This window comes from Helianthus annuus, chromosome 6 (assembly GCF_002127325.2).
Source record: "Helianthus annuus cultivar XRQ/B chromosome 6, HanXRQr2.0-SUNRISE, whole genome shotgun sequence".
NCBI classification, from domain to species: domain Eukaryota; kingdom Viridiplantae; phylum Streptophyta; class Magnoliopsida; order Asterales; family Asteraceae; genus Helianthus; species Helianthus annuus.
In genome coordinates, this window is record NC_035438.2 from 128,263,843 (window position 1) to 128,276,269 (window position 12,427).

General features: G+C 38.6%; 1 protein-coding gene across 1 annotated transcript; it reads left to right on the top strand.

Moving 5' to 3' along the window:
• Nucleotides 1-7,365: 7,365 nt before the first annotated feature.
• On the top strand, nt 7,366-12,173 carry LOC110890015 (protein kinase 4). The gene is made up of 2 exons (XM_022137585.2): nt 7,366-7,923; nt 11,427-12,173. Exons 1-2 carry the CDS (start codon nt 7,466-7,468, stop codon nt 12,022-12,024), a joined length of 1,056 nt encoding a protein of 351 aa, XP_021993277.1. The 5' UTR covers nt 7,366-7,465; the 3' UTR covers nt 12,025-12,173.
• Nucleotides 12,174-12,427: the final 254 nt, after the last annotated feature.

Genomic DNA, 12,427 nt, shown 5'->3' on the forward strand with positions numbered 1-12,427 from the left:
GAACAAGTCAACCTCTTTTCTTAATAACTTCATTTTGTTTTTCACTATATCAGCAGTACCAACACACTTTACTCTTAATTTTTCCCATAGATCTTTTGCGTTTGTGTATTCAATCAATGAGATTATGTCGTCTCTCACTGACTGATGTATCAATGCTATGCACTTCTGCTCAGCCACAAAATTTTCTATATCTTCACTTTCTGTCAGATTTTCATAATCTACTCTTCCATTGTTGAAGCCATTCTTTAAACTTTTCCAGCTCGGGTATGCAAATGCTTTTAACCATTCACCAAATCTCTTGGCCCACCTGTTATATTCTTCGATCGCCATCAACTTTGGTGGTTTGTTATATGTACCATACGCGCTCTCCACGCTTAAGGCATCGGACAAAGTTTTCTTCGCACTCGGAGAATTTTCATTTGTTCGGCTTGACGTATCATCTCCGGTGTTTCCAGCGAATGCATACATGTCACTAAAAGGATTCATGAACTCGTCCATTTTCAAGTACCTGAAACAGTTAACAAACACTTAGACGAATCTTTGTAATTTTCAAAAATTTAACACAAGTGCACTTGGATCGAATGACTTGTTCGATCGGTCAGTACACACTCAATCAGTTAGCTTGTTTGATCGATTGTCTTGTTCGATCGGTCAGCTTGTTCGATTGGATGACAAACAGATGAATGTAACAGCTATCAATTACCGTCCGATCGGTCGGCTTGTCCGATCGGCTAGCAATATGAGGTAAGCAAAGGATAACAAATATCAACAATGCTGTCCGATCGATCAACTTGTTCGATCGGCTAACACTGATGATGTAAGCGACACAATTTGTAAGCACTCTAACTCAACTCGTTCGAACAGCTTGTTTGATCGAGTTGATGATGTCAGCAAGTCTTAAGAACAGCTAGGTCGTCCGAACGGCTGACATCAGCAACCAAGAACAGGTTTTCATGAATTCGAACAAGTTTTTGAGCGAATTTTGTTATGAAAACTTGAAGGATTATACTTCTTATGATTGCGAATCGATCTATAGCAGATTTATCAAATTTTAACCGTAAAATCACTCTCAATTTTAAGTTTTTCCGATTTTATGGTGACAAATTGAGAAACAAAGCTAGAAATGAGTAGAAAGTAGAAGAATCTGTCAAATTTCCAATGAAATTTGAGTCGCATCGGCAGAAATAACAAATTTCCGGTGAAATTTGTCTCTAAATCGGCAAAAGAAGCTCGAATTCCGGTGAATTCGTTGTCGTAGATCTCGATTCAGCTCCCTGAATGCTCTGATACCACTTGTAGGTCCCTTTTTGTCAGGATCTGATCGACTGGAACTTAGATGAATTGGATATGATCAATGCGCAGAATTCATTGAATCAAACTACAGATATACGATAACAAATTCAACTCTGAAATATTGTCTGATCTTAATCGAATATGAAAGTACACGCGCGCCTTTGAAAGGTCAGACTGACATGAGTTCTCCAGAGAGTCAAAATAGCAAAAGTTGCAAATGAACTGTTCGGACAGCTATTTATAGGCAGTAGCATCAGGATAGATTGAGTGTTGGCTGATCGGCTGGGCTAGCCGATCGGCTGACATGCTGTTCGATCGAACACCCTGTTCGATCGGTTAGGCTGTCCGATCGGCTGGGCTAGCCGATCGGTTGGCATTGTCAACAAAAGTTAGCACCAAACACTAACGCGCCATATCCTGATCTACTAAGCTATCTAATATACATACATACATAAATTGTTCACAAACATTACAAAACATGACTACATACTGACGAAAGCTACAGACGTTTACACTAACAAGGTGCATTACTCCTATAGCGCTACTATTGTTAAGGTGGAACTACACACTCTGGATTAAACGTCACATAGCACAAAGAGTCAAGAGTCAAGAATCACAAGTTTCACGAACACATAGGATAGAGTATAAGTTTCCAAAGAATCAAGTTTAAGTTTCATAGAATACATGTTACACCCCAAAAGTTTAAAGTAAAAGGGGATCGAGTATACTCACAGTGATTACTTAACAGTCGCAACTGTTATTGGATCAAAGGGAGCTCTTTTGAGATTAGCCTGATTAGATTACGACAGGATAAGCGTCGGGCAGAGTAACGAGGCGGGATAAAGTGTTAAACAGATCACTGGGTCGGATGGTTGTCCGATCCGACGGTTGTCCGATCGGATGGCTAGCCGACCGGGTGGTCTAGTGTGTGAAGAGAATAGATGGTTGCCCGATCGGACAGCCATCCGATCGGGTCACCACATGATGTTTAAGGATAGGTGAGGCTGTCCGATCGGATGGAAATCCGATCAGATTGTCTCTTGGTCCGAGTATGTGTAAGTATAGTCATTTCAATCAGATGGCTGTCCGATTGGATAGCTGTCCGATCAGATGGCCATTCGACCAAACTTCCAAGTTTTGTTCGTTTATCCTTAGTTGAGAGTTTCAAGACAAGTGTCCTTTGATAGGGTGGCTATCCGTTCGGATTGTTGTCCGATCAGGTTGTCGTTCGATCAGGTGACCCTTGTTCTTCGTTTACTATTGCAAGAGTTTCTAAGTTCGAAAGTTAATGGTGACGGCACGACACGTATAGGGACAATAGTATACTCGTTAGCATCAGACCGTCCTGCTCGGGTGGGAATCACCCGTGTCCAACCAGTCGTCTGCTAATAACGAGTTTATGTCCGGATCCATCTCGGGCTCGTCTTATTTGGAAATACTCAGATCTAAACCGACCTTTAGACTACGCATTAAGTCTATAGTATGCTTGGATCCGGTTTCCACCAAAATAAGGTAAAAGTTGAAGAAGGATAAATAATTAACCAATATTTGGTATGAAAAGTATAGATTTATCTTGGATTTGATGTAAAAACATATGAAATGCCTCGGATCTGGGCTAGATCTTGCTTAGAATGACATCACGTGATAGTTTGGTACAACCATCATGATGACATCACCCTCAAGAACTTAGATCTGAGAGATTTCACGGTGAAAAGTGTGTTTTCAAGTGAGAATCACGTAGAGAATGATGTGTAGATCAAAGAAGTACAAGGATTTAGCGTGATACGTACCGGAATCGGTGAGAAAATGGAGAAATAGTGTGCGCATGCGTCAGGTTCGGTCAGAGCTGTCACATCACTTGAAATGGTGATGTGACAGCCTATTTATAGGTGAAGGGGAGGAAGGGAGGAGAAAGGTGGTTTGGATCGGCTGGGGTGCCATCCGATCGGTTGGCCATCCGATTGGCTGGTCGTCCGATCGGATGGCCACCCTGGCCAATCCATCCTTTCGCGTTCCCGTTTCTGATTCGTTCCTCGCGTTAGTTTAGGCGTTGCGTTATATATAGTTTAGGTAAAGCATTTTATTAATTAGATTACATCATAAGTACCGAAGTCTCAAAGTTTCATAGATTCCGCCGGTGACAAGGCTCCAGTCTCTCGCTTAACCAAAAATCAAGCTTCACGAGTCTAAGGAATCAAGCACCAATTTAAGTCTCAAGGGTCAAGAGTCATTGTTTCTCAAGCATCAAGAATCAAGAGTCCAAGTATCAAGTATCAAGAATCTAGCTTATAAAGAATCAAGTATCTAGTTTAATCATAAAGATTCAAGTATCTAGATTAAGCATCAAGGATCAAGCATCCAAAGTCTAGTATCAGTATCAAGTCTCATAGTTTATGTTTCAAGAATCAAGCATCTAGATTAAAGAATCAAGCATCATAATAATAAGATTCATGCTGAAGTTTCAAAATATCAATATCACAAAACTATAGGGACTAAAATTGACAATTTATAGGAGTTCAGGGACTGATCTTGCCAAGTGTCTAAAGTTTAGGGACGTTGGGCGTTACAAAAATGATACATGAAACCCCATCATTTTTAGAAAGAATCCAAGGGGATTTTTGTGGGCCTATTCATCCTCCGTGTGGACCATTCCACTGTTTCTTGGTCTTAATAGACGCATCCTCAAGGTGGTCACATGTGAGCCTTTTAGCTACTCGAACTGTAGCATTTGCCCGACTTTTAGCTCAAATCATACATTTGAGAGCCAATTTCCCCGATAATCAAATTAAATACATCCGGATGGATAATGCTGGAGAGTTCACATCTCAAGCTTTTATTGACTATTGTATGTCAATTGGGATCAATGTTGAACATTCAGTACCTCATGTTCACACACAAAACGGTTTAACTGAATCTCTGATTAAACAATAACAAATAATCGCTAGAATCTCTGGGATCAATATGTACCAATACCGCCATCACAACGTACTACAATAGGACCCCAAAGAAGACTAGGTACCTATATTGGTTTTAACTCCCCGTCCAAAATTAAATATTTAGAACCAATGACGGGAGACATGTTTACAGCACGGTATGCTGACTGTCATTTTGATGAAACAATGTTCCCAGTCTTAGGGGGAGATAAGGACGAAGAAAGACTGGTAACACAAGAAATAACGTGGAATGCATCATCGCTATCAAATCTCGACCCCCGAAGTGGTCAATGTGAATATGAAGTCCAAAAGATCATACATTTGCAAATAATAGCGAATGAATTACCAGATGCATTCACAGACATGAATAGAGTGACAAAGTCACATGTACCAGCATCAAATGCACCTGCTCGAATTGAAGTAATCCCAGAAGCGATTACTATACAACGAAAGCGTGGGAGACCAATCAGTTCCAAAGACAAAAACCCACGGAAACGAAAAGAGCAAAGTAATGCAGTTGGTGAAAACTCACAAAAGATTATAAGTGAAACCCCGGTAGAGGTAAATGTCCCAGAAGACACAACTATGAATCCAGAGGAAAATGAAGTTTCAGAAGAAACACTGGTACCGAACGAAAATGAGATCTCTATTAATTATGTACAAGATAGTACAATGTGGAACCGGAATAAATCACGTGTTGATGATATATTCGCATATGCTATAGCAACGGATGTAATCAATGAAAATGCTTACGTACCTAAAATTTAGAAGAGTGCATGCACATAAATGATTGGCCAAGATGGCAAATGCACCTGCTCGAATTGAAGTAATCCCAGAAGCGATTACTATACAACGAAAGCGTGGGAGACCAATCGGTTCCAAAGACAAAAAACCCACGGAAATGAAAAGAACAAAGTAATGCAGTTGGTGAAAACTCACAAAAGATTATAAGTGAAACCCCGGTAGAGGTAAATGTCCCAGAAGAGACAACTATGAATCCAGAGGAAAATGAAGTTTCAGAAGAAACACCGGTACCGAACGAAAATGAGATCTCTATTAATTATGTACAAGATAGTACAACGTGGAACTGGAATAAATCACGTGTTGATGATATATTCGCATATGCTATAGCAACGAATGTAATCAATGAAAATGATTACGTACCTAAAATTTAGAAGAGTGCATGCACATAAATAATTGGCCAAGATGGCAAGAAGCCATAAACGCCGAATTGAATTCGCTCAAAAAGCGACATGTTTTCGGACCTGTAATCCGAACACCCATAGGCGTCAAACTAGTAGGTTATAAATGGGTGTTTGCAATAAAAAGAAATAAAATGAGTGAGATTGTACGATATAAGGCTCGACTTGTAGCACAAGGGTTTTCCCAAATCTCAGGAGTTGATTATGAGGAAACGTATTCCCCTGTAGTGGATGCGATAACCCTTAGGTTCCTAATCGGCCTCACAATCTATGAAGGACTTCATATGAGACTAATGGATGTCGTCACCGCATACTTATATGGGACACTTGAAAATGACATCTACATGAAAATCCCTAAAGGATTAAAATTGCCTGAAGCATTAAAATCAACACCACGAGATATGTGTTCTATAAAGCTCCAGAGATCTTTATATGGTCTCAAACAATCTGGTCGTATGTGGTACAATCGACTTAGTGAATATCTCGAAAAAGAAGGATACAAGTGTGATGTAATCAGTCCATGTGTTTTTATAAAACGAACACTCTCAAATTTCACTATAATAGCAGTCTATGTTGATGATATCAACATCATCGGATCTCCTGAAGAGGTAGAGAAAGCTGCTCAGTTGTTAAAGAAGGAATTTGAAATGAAAGATCTTGGTATGATGAAATTATGCATCGGACTACAATTTGAGTATCTGTGTAATGGCACATTTGTCCATCAATCAAACTACATCCAGAAGATGTTAATACGTTTCAATATGGATAAAGCACATCCGTTTAGTGTACCTATGGTTGTCCGATCGTTAGATCCACACAAGGATCCTTATCGCCCTCATGAAGAAGGCGAAGAAATATTTGGTTCGGAAGTACCGTACTTAAGCGCAATCGGTGCCCTTATGTATCTCGCAAATAACACAAGACCTGACATTGCATTTGCAGTACATGTCCTAGCGAGATACAGTTCGAATCCAACACGTAGACACTAGAATGGCGTAAAACATAATTTCGGTATATTTGCGGGACACAAGACTTAGGTCTTTTCTATCAGAAAGATCAAAAGTCCTAGCTTGTTGGGTATACGGATGCCGGATATCTATTAGATCCTCACAAAGCAAAATCTCAGACAGGTTATGTATTCACATACGGTGGCACAACAATTTCTTGGAAGTCAACTAAGCAAACACTTACAGCAACATTATCAAATCATGCCGAATTGATAGCACTATATGATGCTGGTCGAGAATGCGTGTGGTTGAGATCAATGATTAATCACATACAAGAAGCATGCGGATTAGAACAGATCAAGAAGGAGCCGACAATTATTTATGAAGATAATGCTGCTTGCATAGCTCAGATCAGAGAAGGTTACATAAAGGGTGATCGAACAAAGCACATCTCACCAAAGTTCTTCTCAACATATGACTTGCATGAAGAAGGGGAAATTGACGTTCGCCAGATCAAGTCAAGTGAAAATTTAGCTGACCAGTTCACAAAATATTTACCAAGAAGCAGTTTCGAGCAACTATCACACAAGATTGGTCTCCGCAAATTGAAAGTTGTTTGTTGAATTCAGGGGGAGAATTATACACACTGTACTCTTTTTCCCTTACCTAAGTTTTATCCCAATGAGTTTTCTTAGTAAGGTTTTTAATAAGGCAGTACAACTGATCCAGTAGTATCGGTTTATTTATTCAGGTTCTGAAGTACTTATTTAACATCATCCTGAAGTATGTTGTTAAACTGTGTATAATTCTAAATGTCTAAGGGGAGTGTTATAAACCAGACATTTTAGTCCCAACCCATCACTTATGGGCTCTAGAGTTTATAATTATGTTTGATTATACAACTAAGTTTATCTCAATTTTCTTTTTTTGGTTTTATCAAAAAAATTTTTATTGAAAAGAATAAAAATGTATTTGATGGTCCTTCAAATACGGACGGACCTAGTGAGTTGAAGCAACCGCATATCGTGAATTCAGTCTCCCGTAAAAAGGGTTTCCGCCGGATCCGACGGGGCGACAACGACTACCAAAAATGGAAGACAACAAGCCCACGATTACCGACCACAACAAACACCAGCAACTCCTAACCCTGAAACAACAACAACAGCAACAACAACAACAACTTTTAGATCACCAGCCGCACCATCTCCAACAACGAATGCTTCTGCTACAGCAAATGCAGCAGCAGCAGAAACTGCAGCAAGCAATCTCTCGCTTTCCATCTAACATCGACGCACATCTTCGACCGTTACAGCGTCCCGTTAGCAATCAACAGCCGCAAAACCCTAACCCTAACCCTAATTTGTTGCAAAGTAATAATCCTATGGTTTTGAATTCGCAAGTTAGACCTCCGAATCGAACGCAGGCTGTTGGTGCTGGTGCTCCTACTGCGAATCAGGTGGAAATGCAGATGGCGTATCAGGATGCGTGGCGTGTTTGTCATCCTGATTTTAAACGCCCCTTTTCATCACTAGAAGATGCTTGTGAGAGGTAATGATTTCGTTGTCTTAATGTTAGTGTTCATATGCTGGTATCATTGGTTCATTGTTGAATATTTGGGTGTTTGGATGCTCGTGACAGCGATTATGTTTTATGCTTAGTGAAATTGTTATGATATTGCAAAGTTTTAAATCCCATCAATAGCAAAGCTAAGGTAGGGTAAGATGTAGACAGCCTTACCTCTATCCCGTAGGAATAGAGAGGCTGCTTCCGGTGAGACCCCTAGCTCAATTATAGTTTTGCATCAAGCCTTAGACATAAGGCACATAACACTCAACAATTGAGGCAAATGCCAATTAGTGCATGTACCCCCTTGTCTTTCGGCTATCAACGCCACCACATGATGCATGTGTTTGACACGTTTAGATAAATGAGTTAAACAGGTTGTGTTTGGGTTACACAAATGTTAGTGTGTGTGGGTTAGCGTTGATGATGTATATACTACGAATTAAGATATGAGTTGTGTTTGGGTTGAACATTTTAACCTGCCAACCCTACACGATTGACACCCCTAGTTTTTGGGGTTTGATAGTTCAGTTTTAACTAACTAGGTTATGATCGACATGAATTGATTGTGATTATTTAGGTTTAAGTTAACACGGAGATGTTTTAAGTTTTTAACAAACTTGGCTGTTGAGATAGATGTAAGATTAAGTTAGGGCTTGATGTGTTCATGACTTCATTCCATTTGGTTTTACGTATATTTGGTTAGTAGTGTCGGGTGGTCGTGTATAGTTAGTTTCTTTTCTCCCTCTTTTGTTTGTTTGTTTGTTTGGATTTGTTAGATAATAGTGGTTGTGGGCTTTTAGTTGGATTTCTTCATTGTTGGAGTTCTATCGTTTTTTTATATACCAATTTTTTTTTGTATCAACTACCCTTTCTAAATTTTACCTAGGTGCCTCTATATTGTAGTTAGGCACTGAAGTCCTACCGGTGAACCCTTTTGGGACTGATAGAAGGAAGATAGTTATACACAATTATGAAACTTTTATAGAAATGCTTTCCACCGAAGTGACTAATCTCTTGCTTATTATCGATGAGCACTTGATCACAAAGTGTTAGATTCACCATTGAAGCTTGCTTGATGTCTAAAAAGTTGCCGATAATGGAACAACCGAAGAAAGCTACCAACAATAAGAAAATGTTTAATTCAATTGTGAAGGTAGTGGTTGAATCAAGTCTGAACCCAATTGATATTCAAAAAGCTGTTGTATAATACACTGAAACAGGCCTTATTTCAAACAACTAAAGATAAAATAAGGATTGAGCATTTTTAGAGAAAAATTTAAAGAGACGTCAGAAGAGGGTAAAAAGAAGATTATGATGATGTTTAGGAAGAGATCAACCTCAAAGATATTAGATTATTAGACTAATGATCCCTATGCCAAATGTTTTCAAATTGCAGCTCACATCACGTGAAGAAACTGTCTAGAGTTAGATGGGCGTTGAAGCTAATTTGATTTTCGGAATCGTTGTTTTAGAATAATCTTAAAAAAAAACTTTATTCTAAAAAAAATGCAGGCTAGTTTCAAATAGTGATATACTGATATTGGACATGACATGCACGAAATCGTAAAGGACGTGGTGTGGTTTGCCTATCGCCATAAAAACCATTGCATCTACTTTAAAAGTTAACAAGAAAAAGTATGCATAGGAAGGCACGTTTTCGTTTGTGGAACAAAGAGTACATTGTCTATAACATTTTCAAGGTTAGCTATAACAATTTTAAAGAGAATAATGATAAATTAAATTTATCTTTTTGGTGGCTTGTTCTCATACGACTATAGTATTGACATAGAGGAGTTGTTGAGACATTGACGAGGATTGAATGTTAGCAGCCGCAAAAAAAAAGTTGAAATGATGATTTAAGTTCATATATTTTTGTACTTATGTTATTGATTTAGGCCTTATTTGGTTGTTGACTTGCATACATGTTTGAAGATTAGTGTTCATGCATATACAAAAGGCTGAAAATTGGAGTTTCATAACCGATTGGTTTTGATTTTTCGGTTTTTGTGTCGGTTATGGTTAATTAATCGGTGTTTTTTTTTCTAAAATGGAAAAGTGTGGACTATGCAAAGCTAAAAAATTAACACTGGAAAAAATTAACGTGCACATGAAATAATTGGGCTAATTGCACATCAAAATTACAAAAAAAGTGAACCGTTAAGTTAATTCGGTTTCCGGTTATTTTGGTTCTCTGCTCCTCCCTAATATGTTTCTAGAAATGCTTGAGGTTAATAAACTACACTTTATTTAACCTTTTGAGTCTGTCTACATCCAATTTCCACGAAGCAGGATCATGGGTTAATTATCGCATCGTAACCAACCTCAGCCATTTTATCCTGCTCGAGTTACTTGGGTCAGTTACATGGTTGATATTTCTCTTTGGAGTAAATTACAAAAATCGTCCTTTATGTTTGTCACTTATTACAAACTGTGTCCTTTATCTTCAATAATTATAGAAAACGTACTTTATGTTTGCAAACCCTTGCAAGTTATGTTCTTTAGCCCTAACTCGGTTAATTTTTGTAGTTAAATCTGACCAAATGGACCCCACATGATGGTATTTTTGTGGTTAAATCTGACCAAATGGACCCCACATGAGAGTAAAATGACCAAAATACCCTCATGTGGGGTCCATTTGATCAGATTTAACCACAAAAAATTAACTGAGTTGGTGCTAAAGGACATAACTTGCAAGGGTTTGCAAACATCGAGTACGTTTTCTGTAATTATTGAAGATAAAGGACATGGTTTGCAATAAGTTACATACATAAAGGACGATTTTTGTAATTTACTCTTCTCTTTGCATTCTTCTGTCTGAGGTATTATTTTATGTCGAAATGATAATATATCTGTCTGCTACAGAACCATATGGTTTATATTTTATGTCAAAATGATAACCAACTGCAGCCATTTAACAGTTCCACTCTTTTATCTCTCTCTCTAATGCACACGCACATAGACAAACACAATATTTTTTTTTTTTGTTGGCTTAGAGGTGTGTGATACAATGTAGGGCATTATACATGTTAGAATTGTCATAAACGGCAGCTGATTTGAATTATGAGCAAATAAATCTCCACCAAAAGTTTATGCACCAAATCAAATCAGCAATATTATGTTTCAGCTGTAAATATTTGTTCTTCTATTGTCTAGCTGCAACAGATTGTATATAGCATAATTACAGGGTAGATAGCTAAACTAAAATCCCTGTTTTTATGTGATTCGTTTGCCTGGATATGAATTTAGAGCTGGGGTCTCACTGGAAGAAGTGTCTCCATCCCTCGGGATAGAGGTAAGGCTTGCCTACATCCCACCCTCCCTGCTTTGACCCTCAAATTCTCACATTCTGATCCGTTATCCAACATGTCGGACCCACCTATTTTGCCGCCTGTAGATATAATTGCAAGTTATGGTTACGCTGTGCAAATCAATAAATGATTCACCTTTTACACGTCTAAAAACCATATTTTTTGATGTATCTCCAGGCTGCTACCGTACCATGTAGTTGCAGACTACGAAGCCGAGGAAGATGATAGAATCCTCGATTCCGACACCACAGGCCAAGTTCTATCGCGCACTCAACAATGGGACCAAAGCATTGCCAACAAAGTCGCGGAATTCACCGCTACATTTGAGAAGCAGGTACTCGCCTTCAACATCATTTCCAGAAAACGGGCCATCGGGGAGTTCCGCTCAGAAGAAAGATTACTACTCGAACAAGCCCTCGTTCAAGAAGAAAGACGGTCATTACTCGAGGCAAGGGCAGAAATGGAAAAACAACAAAAGGCGGGCCGAGAAGCTAATATGAGGATGGCAGCCATGGCTCAAGCGGAACAAGCTCGGGCGGAGATGATGGCTAGGGGACCAATACGGGCAAGTGCGATGGGGTCAATGGGCGAGCAAGAACCGGAAGTGAATCCTGACGATACGATGGACGGATGGAATAATAATGGTAATAATAATCAGAGAGACGAGAAAGAGCCGTCGGAGGATTTCTTGAATGATGAGGAAAGGGAGAATGGTGATGCAGGTATTCAAAGCGATTGGCGTGAAGGGGGTGAGTTTGATTTGAATACAAGATAAAAGACTTGTAGGATTATGTTTGTATGTTTAAAAAGTTGAAATATATCTTGAAGTAGTTTAACTTGGCCTTTTGTCATTAGAAGGGTAAGCTTTAGTGATGATTTTATATTGAAATTCTTAAAATGTTATGCCATGCCTTTTTCATGTTAGATCAGCTAGTGTTTGGATGTGCATTAAGGGTTTATTTTTAGTTTTCTACTAAAAACCGGTGCATGAAGTTATGCAATATTTTACTTTTAATGGTAAAGTGATTGATTTTAACTATGTTATTTATTAGATGTCAAATAGGTTGTTTTGGATAATTGATTTTATGTTGTTATTCGACTCTTTCAATGATCACATAAAAAGGTATTGGAATTCAAATATAAAAGAAATCGGTGAAAATGATGATTTTAACTAAAAT